The sequence below is a fragment of the Geotrypetes seraphini genome, chromosome 1 (genome assembly GCF_902459505.1).
Source record: "Geotrypetes seraphini chromosome 1, aGeoSer1.1, whole genome shotgun sequence".
NCBI lineage: Eukaryota > Metazoa > Chordata > Amphibia > Gymnophiona > Dermophiidae > Geotrypetes > Geotrypetes seraphini.
The window spans coordinates 340,920,400-340,937,552 of NC_047084.1; the positions used below are offsets into that span (position 1 = coordinate 340,920,400).

At 42.2% G+C, this 17,153-nt stretch overlaps 1 protein-coding gene across 6 annotated transcripts in view; it reads left to right on the top strand.

Moving 5' to 3' along the window:
* SLC4A4 (solute carrier family 4 member 4) overlaps window positions 1-17,153 on the top strand; it is a 534,858-nt gene that overhangs the window by 127,406 nt on the left and 390,299 nt on the right. For all 6 annotated transcript variants that reach the window (XM_033961203.1, XM_033961239.1, XM_033961185.1 and 3 more), the window contains exon 2: window positions 2,867-2,940. In XM_033961203.1, the coding sequence (XP_033817094.1) occupies window positions 2,868-2,940 (73 nt within the window). In that variant the 5' untranslated portion in view covers window position 2,867. The remainder of the gene's footprint in view (window positions 1-2,866; window positions 2,941-17,153) is intronic.

The window sequence follows — 17,153 nt, forward strand, 5'->3', positions numbered from 1 at the left end:
TGTTAGAATTCTTGAAATATTATGTGATCTAATGTGAGATCCCAACTGGATGTTCTAGGTGGTTTACATCACAAGAAGTCCATTAATTAAGCATAGGGAATTCCATTAGAGAATGACATGGGGAAAAAAATCTGTCCCCGTCACTGCCCCATCCCCAGACCACCTTCCCCTTCACCACCCCGTCCCCGCCATCCCCTTCACCGCCCCATCTCCACCCCTTTGTGCCCTTCACCGCCCTGTCTCCACCCCGCCATCCCCTTCACCGCCCCGTCCCCGCAGCATCCATACAAGCCTCAGTATTGCAATATTTAGCTTATTCCTTCCTTATAAATCAAAGTTCTGGCTGCTGAACAAGAGAAAGAGATGTTCAACTGGCAGGGCTTTGTTTATAAATTTTTATCAACACAACTAATATACTACTTTATCCTAAAGCAAAAAAATAAAAATAAATAGAAATTTTTTTTCTACCTTTGTTGTCTGGTTTCTGCTTTCCTCATCTTCTCATTCAATTCCTTCCATCCACTGTCTCTCTTCTTTCTGCGCCTTCCATTTGCTCTGTTATTGTGCCTCTCCCTTCCCCTCACAATTGGTATGGCACCCATTTTCACTCCGCTCCCCCATAGTCTGGCATCTCTGTCTTCTTCCCTGCCAGCATCTTCTCCCCACTCTCTCTTCCCCATTTCCCTTCAGCGTCTTCTCCCCACTCTGTCTTTCCCCACTCTGTCTTCCCCATGTCCCTTCAGCTTCTGTTCCTCTTCACCCCATCTTTCCTCCCTTTCTCCCTCCCTGCCCCTTACCTATATGGCGCTTTTACCCCCCCCTTGAAGTAAGAACACCTCTTAGCACCCGCCTCCCCAGGACAACAGGCCCTGGTCTGACAGGCAGGAGTGTTTCTTGCTTGCAGCGCAGTGAGTGCACAACTGTGCCGACAAACCTCCCTGCCCCTTACCTTCGGCCGGCGATTTCTAAATTGCTTTCCTACAGAGCAGCCAGAGCGTTGAAGTTGCATATGGTTGCCAGAAAGGTCGTCTCTGATGCAACTTCCAGTTGTGGCAGAGATGACCTTTATGACAGCCACACGCAGCTTCAACGCTCCAGCTGCTCTGTAGGAAAGCAATTTAGAAATTGCCGGCCGAAGGTAAGGGGCAGGGAGGGAGTAGGGAGATATTTGGACTGGGCTGCGGCGGCAGCAGCGATCAGTAAGGAGGGAGGGAGCGTGATAGGTGACCGTGTGCGTTCCCTCCCTTAACTGCGGGGACAAGGCCATTCACCGCTGGCCTTGTCCCTGTAGCCACAGTGAACACAGTTTTTCCCCCACCGTTTTGGCGGGTTACCTGCGGCTAGCCATGAGTTACAGCCACCATGTCATTTTCTAAATTCCATCTAAAAAAATAACCTAAAATAGAGAACAATGACATAAAAAATGAAAAAAATCTCATAGACCCTTTAGTAAATTATGAAAATATGTCAAAATATAATAAATCAATAAAAATAAAGATTGTTTTAAAATTTATCAAGTAAAAAAGGGGTCCTTTCACTAAGGTGCACTAAAATGGCTAGAGCCTTAGTAAAAAGACTCTTTGTTTTTTCTTTCATTATTAGCTTGTCTATTTTACTGTTTGTTGTAAATTTCCTGTATGCGTTCTCTTTACCACTTTTCAATAAAAATATTTTTTAAAAAGACCCCAAAATTTTAATTTCCTTTGAAATGGCACATAATTTAGTTCCACTCTATTATACAGAGTAGTTCATTTCATATAGAAATTACCTGGAAGGAGAACATAAAATCAAAATTGTCATTTAATACATGATCCTTTAATAGTTGGATTTATTAACAAAAATGTATCATATACCCGAGATAAAAGAAAAATAACTGAGACAAGAGCTAAATCAGCAGACCCAATGAATAAAAGCAAAAATCAGAAATTGAGGGGGGAAGGTTGAGTATTACAATAGTTCAGGGGTTTCCAAACCTGTTCTGGGGGACCCCCTAGCCAATTAGGTTTACAGGATATCCACAATGAATATTCCATTCATTGTCGCCTTGATATGGAAATCTATCTTATGAATATTCATTGTGGATACCCTGAAAACCTGACTAACTGGGGTTCCCCAAAGACAGGTTTGGGAATCACTGCAGTAGTCCCCCCAGCCCCGTATTATGGACTAAGTTATTTGTAAGTTTTATATTTTTAATTCTAAAAGTGCTTTAAGGAATCGAATACTATGTGAGGATTGTACAGTTTGCACTGGTCATAAGTAGCTGTGATAGCTTTCTTGCGAAAGTTAAATGATATAAACATATAAATGAGTAAAGAACTAAAGTGTTATTAAATCGTCCTTTTGTAATCTGAGTAGTGATGTAGCTTGAACTATGGATGATCCTTAGATGTCGGATTTCTCTTAGCCTAACATGTGACACGGGGCTTGTGTCTCAATAGAGACGTACGAGAAGACTGAAGTAAACCAGAGCTCTTTTTGTGGTGTAGAAAATTTGTGTGTTTGTGTGTATGGTTATGTATGTGTATACATGTATAATGTGTTTATGATTTTCCACAGGTTATTTACTATTATGATAATATATTAAAACTCAAAATAACACACACATGGGCTGGGGATTACCTTTACTTGGCTTGTCAGCACTAATAAGGTCAGGATTCCAGTGACGGATGCCGGGCTAGCTTAATCTTCTGGTTGTTCAAGTAGAGTTGCCTGCAGGAAGGGCAGAGAACCGGAGAAAAGAGGAGGAGGAGGACAACGACTTTGGCAGCAGCATACAGACAAACATGCCATGGGGCAGGGCTATTTCCAGCAGCTCCCTCCGGGAGAAGTCTGATCATTCTTTCTTTCTGTTTTACTACTACAGGATGGAGGATGAAGCTGTCCTGGACAGAGGGGCTTCCTTCATAAAGCATGTCTGTGATGAAGAAGAAGTTGAAGGTAAGATTCATGTAATTGAACCCCCCCCTCCAAAAAAAAAAGGAGTATTCTCTTCTGCCCATCTCTTTTCTCCTTTAGTTTTGTGTGCTACATTTCTGAGATTAAGTACTTGTTCAGAATTTGCAAGGAAAATGAAAAATGAACTATTTTTCAGTGTTTTGCACTGGGATGCCTGCAACTGCCTTATTTAAAAAAAAAAATAAAAAATTTAAATTTGAAATTCTTGATGAGAATTAACTTGAAAAGAACAAATTATTAGTGTTGTCATCTTAAGTGTGGTGACAGATATATTCAGATATAAGCAAACTGGTGAATATAAAGAAGGCCACTGAAAATCTAAAGAGGCTATGAGTATCCTTTTTAGTAGGGTATTAACAGAGGTTTTTTTTGTTTGTTTGTTTTCTTTAAGTGAAACAAACTACTTTTAAAGTATTTTGAATTGTGATTTTTAGAAACCAGAATGTGGAAAACCTACAAGGATGTGAACATTTTTAAAGGCACTGTGGCCCAGATTCTGTAAATGATTGGCACACCTAACCAATCTAGGCATCTAACTTAATTTCTTTAATTGGCTTAATTGGTGCTGATAATTGAAAGCGCCATTAAAAAAAGTTAAAAAAATTAACAAAAATTAATTAGCCTCTAGACATCTAACTTGGTAGGCACCTACCACTTTGAGGTAGGCGTCTACGCCAAGGTGCCTACCAACAAGTAGGGATGGATTTGAGGTGGATTTTGGGCATGGTTTGACTTAAGTGCACTCATGTAGGCCAAGAAACCCCTGACCTAAATGGCAGTGTGCCTAAGGATTCAACACCCACCGGTGCGTAAGACTGCTTAGATGCCACTAAGTGCGATTCTATAAACAGTACCTAGTGGATGATTGACAATCTTACTCAATGGTGCTAGGAGTTAGATGCCATTTACAGAATCAGAGAATCAGAGCCTGTATGCATACCATATGTTTTCCATGCTGCATACATGATATTTTTATAGAGAGAGGCTTCAGTGGAGGTCAGGGCTAAGAGAAAGAGACTTCACAGAAGAACAGAAAGAAGAAAAATGGGGAAATTTTGAAATATACTGGTGAGAAAGAGGGGGAACTAGGTTAAATAGGAGGGGTAGGTCTATAGGAAATATGAAATGAAACAATAGAGCCCCCTTATTGCTAAGATAAGAGATGATAAACCCATCAGACCAGTCCAGAACCTATGGGCTATATCTGCTAACCAGCAGATAGGAGACGGAGTCAAACAGATTTGAGCTAAGCCCTACCTAGGGCACTGTGCAAACTCTGAACATCAGTATTGCTCTGCTTCAGCAGATGGTTGATGGACAAACTGTTCGGGTCTTCTGGAGTGTTCTGGAATTTTTTTTTTCTACTCGTTCCCCAGTTAGAGAATTGGATTGCTAGTTGAGTGCAAGAACTTGAAGAACAACATACATAAGAACATAAGAGTTGCCATACTGGGACTGACCAAAGGTCCAGCATCCTTTTTTCCAAAAGTGGCCAACCTAGATCACAAGTACCTGGCAGGATCCAAGGAGCAAAACAGATTTTATGCTGCTTATCCTAGGAATAAGCAGTGGATTTCCCCAAGCCATCTCCATAATGGCCTAGGTACTTCTCTTTTAGGAAATCAGTTATGCAAACCTTTTTTAAACTCTGCTAAGCTAATTTCACCACATTCTCCAGCAATGAATTCCAGACTTTAATTACATATTGTGTGAAGGAAATATTTTCTCCGGTTTGTTTTAAATCTAACATAAAATATTTTTTTATTTATATACCGCAAAAGCCTTACAGTTCAAAGTGGTTTACAGCAGTGTTTCTCAACACAGTCCTGGAGCACCCCCTTGCCAGTCAGGTTTTCAGGATATCAGCAATGAATATACATGAAAGAAATTTGCATATAATGGCAATGTATGCAAATCAAGATTATGCAATATTCATTGTGGAAATCCTGGAAACCTGACTGTCAAAGGAATGGGCACCACTGATCCATTATACAAGTTTGACATGTTTATCTGCAGCTAGACTGGCATATTGTACTACATCACTTTGTGTCTTCATAATATCTCAAGGTCTTGAGCTATGTCACTTATCTAAAATGTGAGTACTTCTGGCTTAACACGAGATGTGATACTACTTTATTATTTTATACACGTCTGACCTGTTAGTTCGTTTGGTTGTAGGATATTTTCTATTTTTGTTATTGCATGTTTCCAGTTATTGGCCGTACATAACAGAGTATGTCATGTATATGAATCTCCATTTGGCCATTGACTCGCTGTATGTTATAAAATGAAAATACCAATAAAGATGATTGAACTAAAAAAAAAAAAAGGGGGTACTCCAGGACTGGGTTGAGAAACACTGGTTTACAGGATTGAAAAACAAGGCAACGGAAATATTGGACATAATAACATCAAATAAGAGGAGAAGCTTCCGCCCACACACGCGACTGCAGGCACAGGCAGGCAGTCTCTGCCGGCTTCAGTAAATTTGTTAGGAAAGCGCCGTAAAGATAAGGGGGAAGGAGGAAGGGAGGGGGCTGCACGCGATTGGTGACCACGCACCTTCCCTCCCTTAACTGCGGGGACAAGGCCATTCACCGCTCCACGGGGCGGTGGATGGCCTTGTCTCCATGCCCGCAGTGAGCACTTTTTTCCCTCCCCTGTTTCGGCGGGTTACCTGCGGCTAGCCATGGTAACTGCCACCATGTCATTCTCTATGCGAATCAAGTCCCGAATGGGGAAGAGGAAGGGAACTACCCGGCCGATTCCTCCGGTAACCAGGACTTCCAAGACCTTGGTGCAAACAACACTGGACGGAGGGTTCTCACCCCCCGACTCTGGCAGGAACGCCGGTTTGGCAAACCTTAGCGACGATTGGGTTTCCCTAAGCCTGATTTAGGGGCTAAGTCCTGTCCAACCAGGAAGAAGCCCTGCAGAGAGAATGGCTGAACAGCTTGTCCAGGAAGGTGAATTGCTGCCTAGCACTGGAGGAGCAGTGGGAGAAGTAATGGAGGAGGAAATCCTCACTGGAGCCCAGGCATCGGCACTCAAAGCAGAGGCAGGAAAAACTATTGAGTAACAACATTCAATTTGCAGAATTGACTAAGCCAGCAGTAGTGAATTTAGAGGAACTGTGGAGGGCTATAGAAATCATGGACTCTAACCTCCAGAAGGCGACGACTAAGGTACAGGTGGATTGTCTCTCTGTCAGCTCTCAGGTTGGGGTCCATGAGAGAAAGTTAAAAGAACAGGGAGATGATTCTGGTTGTATGTTCCCTATGCAATTGCTAATAAAGATATTTAAAAAACAAACAAACGACAAACAAACATGAAGAACAGATTACTCAAATAAAGAAGGTAGAAATGGAGATTATCCCAAAGAAAGATCTTTTATTTTTAAAAAAACTTGAATATATAGAAAATAAACAAAGAAGAAACAACTTAAGACTCTTAAATTTTCCTAAATCTCCAGTATTATCTCCACTCGAGGTGGTGCGCAAATATTTGAAAGAAACTTTAATGATTTCGCAAGACAATTTGCCGCCTATTACCGCGGCTCAATATATATCTATAGGGAAGAAACAGGATAGTTCCACTCCTGTTGAAATGAGAGAAACGGAGAAGGGAAAAATGAATTTAACAGATTTTTGGGAGAATTCCCTGGAAGTAGTCACGGAAAGGATTACTCTCTTGGTAACGTTTGCCTTGGAGCATGACAGAGACTTTGGGGTCCTTTTATCAAGCTGTGCTAATGGGGTTAGCGCGTCGGACATTTCATCACGTGCTAACCCCTGCGGCCGGCTCAACAACTAACGCCTGCTGAATGGAGGCATTAGCTAGGCGCGGCAGGCGGTTTAACGCGCGTTAAACCCCTACCGCAGCTTGATAAAAAGGACCCCTTTGTATTTAATCTTTACTTCAGACACATGAATGATAAGTTCTTTGGTTCTGCAATTTGGATTTTTCCTGATATTGCTCAGGCGACACAGAAGAGGCGAAAAGAATTTCTTCTTTATAAGCCCAGAGCTTTGGCCCTTCATTTTGAAATTTCCAGCAAAATGCTGTGTTTCACTACAAGGAAAACACTTTTTATTTTTTGAACCAAAGCAATTGTTGGAATTTATATCAGCCAAGGAAGGGGGGGGAGGGGAGTGGTGATTGGTCCAATAGCTCTTCCAGCAGATTAAATCCAGGCCATTGGGGGGTTTCCATCTCCTGAGTTGTTCTTGTAATTACCATGTATATTTTCTTTTATTATTATTCTAATACTTGGATCCATATTTTTTAAGTTAGTGGACTAAATAATATATACTATTTCTTTTCCTTACATTGTAAGTGATGTTAGGTTTATTAATTTCTTTGGATTAATGATGTAAATCTGTATTCAAATTTTGAAAAATTGAATAAATTAAAAAAAGGAGTAATGCCCCCTAGTCCTGGTATTTTTGGTAAGGGTGAACAAGTGATTCACATCTACCCTTTCTACTCCACTCATTATTTAGTAGACTTTTATCATATCACCCCTGAGCCAAGCTGAAGAGACTTAGCCATTTTACCCTTTTCTCATAGGAAAGTCATCTCAAACCTTTTATCATTTTCGTTGCCCTTCTCTGTTCCTTTTCTTATTCTGCTATATATTTTTTGAGGTATGGTGACAAGAATTGTACACAGTATTCGAGGTGCGGCTGTACCATAGAGTGATACAAGGGCATTATAATATTTTCTATCTTTGCTTTCCAATCCTTTCCTGATCATTCCAACTCTCTATTTACTTTCTTAGCCACCGTCGCACTTTGAGCTGAGGGTTTCAACGTATCCTCAACAATGACACTTAGATCTTTTTCCTGGGCAGTGACTCCTAACATAGAACAGCACCATGTAGCTAAAGTTTGGATTCCTCTTTCCCACATGCATCATTTTGCACTGGCTCACATTAAACGTCATCTGCCATTTTGATGCCCACCCTTCCAATCTCACGAGGTCCTCTTGCAATTCTTCATAATCCTCTTGTGATTTAACAACTTTGAGTCATTAGCAAATTTATTTCACTATATATTCCCATCTCTAGATCATTGATAAATATGCTAAAAAGCAGTGGTCCCAGCACAGCACCCCTGGGAACCTCACTATTTACCAAGTGAAAATATGAAAAAAGTGAAAGGGCATTAAATGAACACATTAATTAATTTTTAGGCAAGGAGGAAAAAGCCACGGACTCTGATCTGCTGCAGTCAAGTAAAAATAAGAAGTAATAAATAAAGTAAAGTAAGAATTAGTAGACCATTCAATGAGTGGAGGAGGTTTTTATGTCAATGAGATTTTTCCAAATGTTGCATCTGCCCACATTTAAAACATGGATATATCTAGTCTGGGCTTCCAGGATGGTATTTTTGAACAATATCCAAGCCTCATGTTATCATAGTCACCTTTTTAAAAGTTAAGTGCTATTGTATTATATTTCCTGTACAAACTTATTCCAGGGATTATATCAAATCTGATCATGTTGTGATCACTGTTATCAAGTGGCCCCAGCACCATTACTTCCTGCACCAATTCATGTGCTCCACTATGAACTAGATTTAGAATTGCTTCACCTCTTGTTGATTCCTGAAATAGTTGTTCCATAAAACATTCCTTGACTTCATCAAGGAATTTTATCTCCCTAGCATGCCCTGATGTTACATTCAGCCAGTCAATATCGGGGTAGTTGAAATCAGCCATTATTATTGTGTTACGCAGTTTGTTAGCTTCCCTTATTTCTGATAACATTCATCTTGGTCAGGCTTGTCTCCCTAGCTTTTCTTTTCTGCAATTCCTATGGCCTGTTCATCATGGTAGTGGAATAGCTATCTTCTATTCTACTGCATTAAGAGGGAAATTCTATAAATAGTACCTAAACTTAGGTGAAGGTAGTCACACTACTGGCACCAAAGTTAATTGAGAAATGCCATTTCAAATGGCAATTAAAAATGCATTTAAAACATCTACCAGTGCCTAAATTAAAGGAGCCAGAAATCACCTCTGGAGGTGCCTACCAGTGCCTAATGCCACTAAGGGTGTGGCTAACGCTGGAAGTATCGTTAGGCACTCTAAAGCACTTACGTATGTGTGATTCATGGCAAAGATAGGCACCGGAAATGTAGGCCTGGGAAACCCTGGTCTATATTTCCAGTGCCTATGTATCCTGGAGGCACAATTCTCTATACAACACCCTCGCATGATTGATATATGATAAACGGCCGCTTTTTAGAGAATCTGGGCCTAAGTGGTTTTGCCTGCTCTTTTAAGTCGCTCTTTTTTTTATGTTGGTATTTTTTCTGTTGTACTTCTCCCATGTTGACTTTTTGTCTTAAGTCTGTCATCCCCCAACTGTTCTTAAAACTTCTTTGGAAGAACTTTTTGCATTTATAGCTGAACCTGGTATTTATTTCTCCCCTCTTTTGTTATTAGGTGATTTCAGTCTTCATCTAGTGCAGTGCCATCAGATTTTCTTTCTCGGGTGTCGATTTGGTTACACCCAACGTATGCACTTTCATATGCACACTCGGGGAAATAATCTTGATTTAATTTTTGCTCACAGTTCATCTCCACACTCGCCTTCTAATTTTTTCCATGTTTTTCTCCCATAGACCAACCATATCAAGATATTATCCATCTAAAATTTCTTCTTTTGCTTCCTTCCCCACAAGAAGACTTGGTGATAAGGAAGTCACCAATATTAATGCTGGTATTCTCATTTCGACACCCTCCCCCCTCAACTCTACCCCTTTTTGATCAGATGGGATCGTTGCAGTAGGCTGTTATCACAATTCTCAATTCCGCTGCCCCTTTTAAAGATATCCCTGGTAACATTCAATGGTGTTTCTTTCCATGGTACCATTCCGGTCTACGTACCCTTAAACAACAACTACAAAGTGAAGAACAGAAATAGAGGAAACATTCTGATTCTGCTAGTGTAAAATATAAAAGTAAATAACTGAATACAGATTGGCCATTCATGACACCAAAAATAAATATTACAGTCTACAAAATATACCAACAAGAAGCCCTAAAAATGTTTTCAATTATTGAACTTCATATCTTCCTCTCACTCACTTTCCCTTTTCATCCTAGAATTTTTTTTTACCTCGCTGGGAAAGTAAATTGACAGGTCTTGGAAAACCACATAATCCTGCTTTATAATCCTTATTCTTTTGCCCAGACCAGCATTTATTGATGATAATCAGGTCTTAACTAGTCATTGGCACACTTAATATTTTCTCTACACAAGAATTCTTAATATTATTTTTGAATCTTCACTTTTCCACTTCTTCTAATGATCCTTGGCCAGCTCATCTAATTAAGCTTCTTAATTTATCTCTCCTGCCTTTTCTTACTACTTTTCTTACTCATGGGGGCCACTTTTACAAAGCCATTGTAGCCAGTACCAGCGCGGCAAATACAGTGCAACCCTTAGAAATTGAATGGACTGCTTCTGGGGCTTTGTAAAAGGGGCCTTGAGTTCGCAATCTGACACTTTTCTGGATTTATGAACATCTGCCACGGTAACCCCAATATTAAAAACAAAGCAAAACAACACAACCTTTCTTGACCCTACCATTCTACTCAATTAATGCCCTATTTCTAACCAGCCTCTTTTTTTTCCAAATTCCTAGAAAAGGTTATTCTAACTCAGCTTACTTTGTTGCATTCTAGGCAGACAGGTTTTATGAAATCTCACAGCGTTGAAACATTGCTCACAGCTCTTTATATATTGCATGATCAAAAATCCGCTGTTAACAGTGGTTTCACTTGATCTCACATCAGCATTTGACATGATCACTAGCTGCTTCTTCAACATCTTTCCTGTATTGGTTTTCTGGTACGGTTCTTTCTTGGTTCACATTTTATCTTTTTAACTGTTCATGTCAAATTTTCTCAGGCTCACTTTTACAGGGAAATACCTTTGTACCTTGGGAGTTCCTGAAAGCTCCATCTTGACCCTTCTTCTCTTTAACATTTTCATTTCATCACTAATTATTTTAATTTAATCTTGTGGTTGTAGTCTTTACTGTTAAGCTGACGATCTCCAATTACTATTCACTTTAACGTTTCACTCTACTGATTTTAGTGCTTTTAATTACTGCTTAAAAAAGGCCTCTGAATGGCTAGAAACTTACAAACTTTCTCTAAATATTACTAAATCAGAATCCATAATTTTTTCTAACCCATTCTGTGTTCTTTCACCTCCACCCACTTTCCAAGGTCATCCTATTCTATTCAAGGAACAAGTCTGAAAACAACTCCAAGGGCTCCTTTTACGAAGGTGCGTTAGGGTCTTAATGCGCAGAATAGCATGCGCTAAAATGCCATGCGCGCTAGCTGCTACCGCCTCCTCTTGAGCAAGTGGTAGTTTTTCGGCTAGCGTGCGCTAATCCGGTGCGTGTGCTAAAAACACTAGCGCACCTTTGTAAAAGGAGCCCCAAGTATTCTATCACAAGTTATTCTTCAAAACAACATATTGATAAAGTTCTTCAATCTTCTTTCTTTGCTCTCCAATGCATTGTCATGCAAGCCATACCTTCCTGTACACCAGGGGTGTCAAACTCAATCACGTAAGGGGCCGAAATCTAAAACATAGGCTGTTGCGGGCAAAATTTTATATTAAGATACTTAGGGGTCCTTTTATTAAGGTATGCTAACCGATTCAGTGCGCGCTAAATACACACCTTAATAAAAGGACCCCTTAAGTCTTAGTAGAAGTATAGGGTTATAACCTCTCCAGCCGGCTCTGTGATATAACCAAAATAAATAAAAAATACTTTTCCTCTCTCTTTTGGGGTCTAGTTCACGCTTGCTGTCAAACACCAGCTCTGGCAGGATACACATTTCAAATCTGACATATTGTAATCACAAAACAGAAAATAAAATTATTTTTTCTACCTTTTGTTGTTTGGTCATTATTCAAATTATGTTGGTCCCAGGCTCTAGTTGTCTTCTGATAACTCGCTTGCCAGGGTCTCCTGCCCATTTGTCATGTTTTTGTTTGGTTTTTTTTTCTCTTTCTCCGTGCTAACCATCCATCTTCCACCTCTGTCCTCCCTTTCCGTTTCCCTTCTCTCCCACGGAGGTCTGGCATCTTTCCTTTTTTTTAATCTCCATCCCGCAGCTGCAGTGAAGGACCCCACCATCCCCAGATCCATCATCTCTACTTTTCTCAACTACTCTTTCATCCAGCATCTCTCCCTCCTTCCCCACCACCCCAGGGTCCACCATCTCTCCCTTTCTCTTTCCAACTACCCTTGTTTCCTGTATCTCTATCCCCCTCCACACCATCCCTTGTGTCTAACTTCTCTCCCTTTCTGTTCCTTCCCTCCCTCCATCCCATTATCCATGATCTATCTCCCTTTTCTCTGTTTTTAGACCCATTATTTCTTCCCTCCCCCACCCTTAGTCCGGCATGTGCACGTCTCTTTGGACCCCTCCTTCCCTCCCTCTGGGGACTTCTACAGCAGGGCCTGCCGCCGCCCTCCCCCCTGAAGGCCTGCATGTTTCCCTCCTTCTTTACACCAGGGCCCGCCTTCTTTCTAGCATCCTCCGTCTTCCCAGTCACGCCTTCAAAGCAGCCTGCAGAGGATCACCGGTGCTGTAGCGAACCTAGCAGGCTGCCATCAGTCTCCACAGCACATTCCCTCTGCCATGGTCCCGCCCCTCCTCTGACGTATGGTACTGCGGCAGAGGGAACGTGCTGCGGAGGCTACGGCAGCTTGTTAGGATCGCTACAGCCGACCGATGATCCTCTGCAGGCTGCTTTGAAGGTGAGACCAGGATGGAGGGAGGGAAGGAACAGGGCCAAATCTCAGGCCAAATCTAATTACCCTTCGGGCCAAATTGGACTCGCAGGCCTGAGTTTGACACCCCTGCTCTGCACTGTATCTGTTCTCTCATTTTGATTCTTGTCATAACTAACTTTGATTTCTGTAATTTCCTGTTCTTGAATCTTCTGTTAATATCACTTAAGAGTTGAACTTGTTCAATCAACTGAAGTAAAGCTCCTTCACAACTCATACAGATTTGATAATATGACACCTTTTCTTTAAAACTGATCACTGGTTTACCTCTTTTGGCACACATTCAATTCAAATTACTAACCTTAGTAAACAAAGATTTGCAACCTACTCAGTGGTGAAGTAAAGGGTGTGGTGAGGAATACAGACCACTCTGGGTGCCTTCTTGGCGAGGGTGCCAGTATCTCCTTTCTGCCCCCTTCCCCAGCATACCTCTTGAAATGTTTGCCTATAGAAACATAGAGTATGACGGCAGAAAAGGGCCGACGGCCCAACAAGTCTGCCCACTCAAGAACCCTCCCTCCTTCAAGAATCCATCTTTTTAAGCATTCCTCTGGAGCGACCCCACCTGTCTGTCCCATTGTCCCTTGAAGTCGAGCGTGGTACTGGCCTTGACTACCTGACGTGGAAGACCATTTCATCGATCAATTACCCTTTCGGTGAAGAAATACTTCCTGGTGTCCCCATGAAATCTTCCCCCTCTGAGTTTTAGCGGATGCCCTCTTGTTGCCGTGGGACCCGTAAGACAAAAGATTTCTTCCTCCACATCAATACGGCCCCTGATGTATTTGAATGTTTCTATAATGTCCCCTCTTTCCCTGCGCTCTTCGAGAGAATATAAGCTCAGCCTGCTCAAACGTTCTTCATATGGGAGATTTTTTAGTCCTGAGACCATCCTAGTGGCCATTCAATGAATCAACTCCATTCTCTTCACATCCTTTTGATAATGTGGCCTCCAAAATTGAACACAGTACTCCAGGTGAGGTCTCACCATTGATCTGTACAACGGCAGTATAACTTCAGGCTTACGACTGATAAAGCTCCTTCTGATGCAGCCCAGCATTTGTCTAGCTTTTGCTGTTGCTTTCTCCACCTGATTCACAGCTTTCATATCTTCCGGTATGATTACTCCCAAGTCCCTTTCTGCTACAGTTCTGGTTAGGTTTTCACCATTCAGGGTGTATGTTCTGCATGGATTTCTGCTACCAAGGTGCATAACCTTACATTTTTTGGCATTAAAATTCAGTTGCCAAGTACTGGACCATTGTTCTAGTAAAAATAGGTCCTGCTCCATAGTGCCGGGCATGATTGCGCTATCAGGTTCTGCTGCACTGCCCACAAAGTTGCATAATTTAGCGTCATCGGCGAATAATGTAATTTTACCTCGAAGTCCCTGCGGCACTCCACTGGTCACTTCCGACATTTTTGAGGGAATACCGTTTACCATTACCCTTTGAAGTCTACTGCTAAGCCAGTCTTCTACCCATGCAGTCAGTGTTTTTCCTAGGCCCATCGCGTTCATCTTGTTAAATAACCTATGGTGTGGGACACTGAAGTCTAAATACACGATGTCCAGGGATTCTCCTTTACCAAGTTTCTTTGTTACCCAGTCAAAGAAGTTTATCAGATTGGATTAACAAGACCTTCCCTTCGTAAAGCCATGCTGGTAGGGATCCCTTAGTCCTTCGTCATCCAAAATCATGTCCAATCTGTTTTTGATCAACGTTTCCATAAGTTTCCATACTATTGATGTGAAACTCACTGGCCTGTAATTTTTGGCCTCTGACCTGCATCTCTTTTTGTGGAGCGGGATAACGTTGGCAGTTTTCCAGTCCAAGGGAACTTTTCCCTTTGTTAGGGAAAGATTAAAAAGCTCAGCCAACGGTTTTGCCAGAACATCTCTCAATTCCCGAAGTACTCTGGGGTGTAGATCAGGGGTAGGGAACGCCAGTCCTCAAGAGCCGTATTCCAGTCGGGTTTTCAGGATTTCCCCAATGAATATGCATGAGATCTATTTGCTTTCAATGCATATTCATTGGGGAAATCCTGAAAACCCGACTGGAAAAGAGCTCTCGAGGACCGGAGTTCCCTATCCCTGGTGTAGATTATCCGGGCCCATGGCTTTGTTCACCTTTAGCTTTGATAGTTCGTGGTAGACATTGCCCGCGGTAATTGCAAAGTCCTGGAATGGGTCCTCTGAGCACCCTTTTGCTGAGGTCCGGATCCTGGCACTTCGCAGGTGAAGACTGAGCAGAAGTAGTTATTGAGTAGTTTTGCTTTGTCTGCGTCCTAGTCAGTGAAGTTGCCGTCAGGTTTCTTTAGGCGTACAATACCGCTTGAGTTCTTCTTTCTGTCGCTAACGTACTTAAAGTATTTATCCCCCTTTTTAACTTGTCTTGCTAAATTTTCTTCCATCCGGAGTTTGGCTTCCCTGACTGCCGTTTTAACATTTCTAGATTTCACCAGATAGGTTTCTTTAGCTTCCGGCCGTTGCAATTGTGAGGAGCATCTTCCACCTCCTGCTCGTGCTGAGTCAAGGCTGGTGCAAGCAGGAGGTGGAACATTCTGCTAGCGCTGGCAAACATTTCAAGAGGTATGCTGGGGGGAGGGTGAGGGGGGCAGAAAGAGGTGCTGGCACCCTCGCCAAGATGGCAACCAGAGTGGTCCATATTCCTCACCCCACCCCTTACTTCACCACTGATTAAAAAAGGGGATCACAAACAAATTGGAGAAGGTTATTATGCCGCTGTACTGGGCCATGGTGCGCCCTCACCTGGAGTACTGCGTCCAGCACTGGTTGCCATATATGAAGGACACGGTACTACTCGAAAGGGTCCAGAGAAGAGCAACTAAAATGGTTAAGGGGCTGGAGGAGTTGCTGTACAGTGAGAGACTGGAGAAACTGGGCCTCTTCTTCCTTGAAAAGAGGAGACTGAGAGGGGACATGATCGAAACATTCAAAATACTGAAGGGAATAGACTTAGCAGATAAAGACAGATTGTTCACCCTCTCCAAGGTAGGGAGAACGAGAGGGCACTCTCTAAAGTTGAAAGGGGATAGATTCCGTAAACGTAAGGAAGTTCTTCCTCACCCAGAGAGTGGTAGAAAACTGGAACGCTCTGTTACAGGGGAAAACACCCTCCAGGGTTTCAAGACTAAGCTGGACAAGTTCCTGCTGAACTGGAATGTACACAGGTGAGGCTGGACTCATTTAGAGCACTGGTCTTTGACCTGGGGGCCGCCGCATGAGCGGACTTCTGGGCACAATGGACCACTGGTCCGACCCAGCAGTGGCAATTCTTATGTTCTTATGTTTACTAAGGTTAGTAATTTGAGGAGGTGGGGAGGGGAGCTCAAGTGGCAGGGAAGAGTAGGGGGTGCACGGTGCGGTGAACCCAGGTGCCACCGCCCTAGACGTTTCCCTCCCTTGCTTACACTACTGATAATATTTCCAATCTCATCCCAGCATATTATCCATCACGTTCTCTCCGTTCTTCTCAGTAATCATTATGACATCTTCCTTCCCCTTTGATTATATGATTAGACATCATTAGAGAGTCAACTTTCTCCTATACAGCTCCCAAGCTTTGAAACTCAGGAACAAACTTTAATTTCCTGTTTAAAAAAAAAGCTTCTGAAAATCTGGCTCTTTCAGAAGGTATTCTCCACCTGTTTTTATCTTTCTCTTTAATTGTGTGTGCTTCTATTTTTGTCTTTGTTTTTTTAATTGACCACAGTTGTAAGCCACTTTGTTATTGTTTGTAAATAGCGGTACGGCAAGTGTTCCAGTGTCCCACAAACTTTGTCGAGCTGTGGCACACTAAACGTAGTGGCTGTGGCTGGAAGTGTGTGGACTTCACCGTGATATCATGCACATGTGTGACATTATCACATCAATGTCCGCGCATGTGCAAAGGCCCTCCAGATGGGCCCTGAGCTGCCAGTGGGGTGTGCCAGCAGGGGAGAGGGTCGGAGAGAAGGGATAGACCCTGGCACTGGCTGATTGCCTACAAGACGTGCCTCTTGCCACAAGAGGCATGTCCTGTAGGCAGTCAACCGGCACCTCTCCTCTTTCCCAGTGTGTCGTGGCACACCTGAAATCTCAGGAGGCACAGTTTACGATACACTGCTTTATTTGAATTAGATACAAGCAAGCTACACAGGATTTTTACTCTAAGCTGTTGCTGACTATCTACTGAACGTCGAATATCCAGCTAAACTGTTGCAATAACTTACCAGGTATGAGGAATTTATGTGTTTTGGAAAATGTCCCTGCAGATCAGTTCCACCATATCTGCTACTTGGCGAGAGAAGAAAATATGCAGTATGGTGTGCAAATTGAAAGAAACAGTGCTGCTTCTTGTGAGC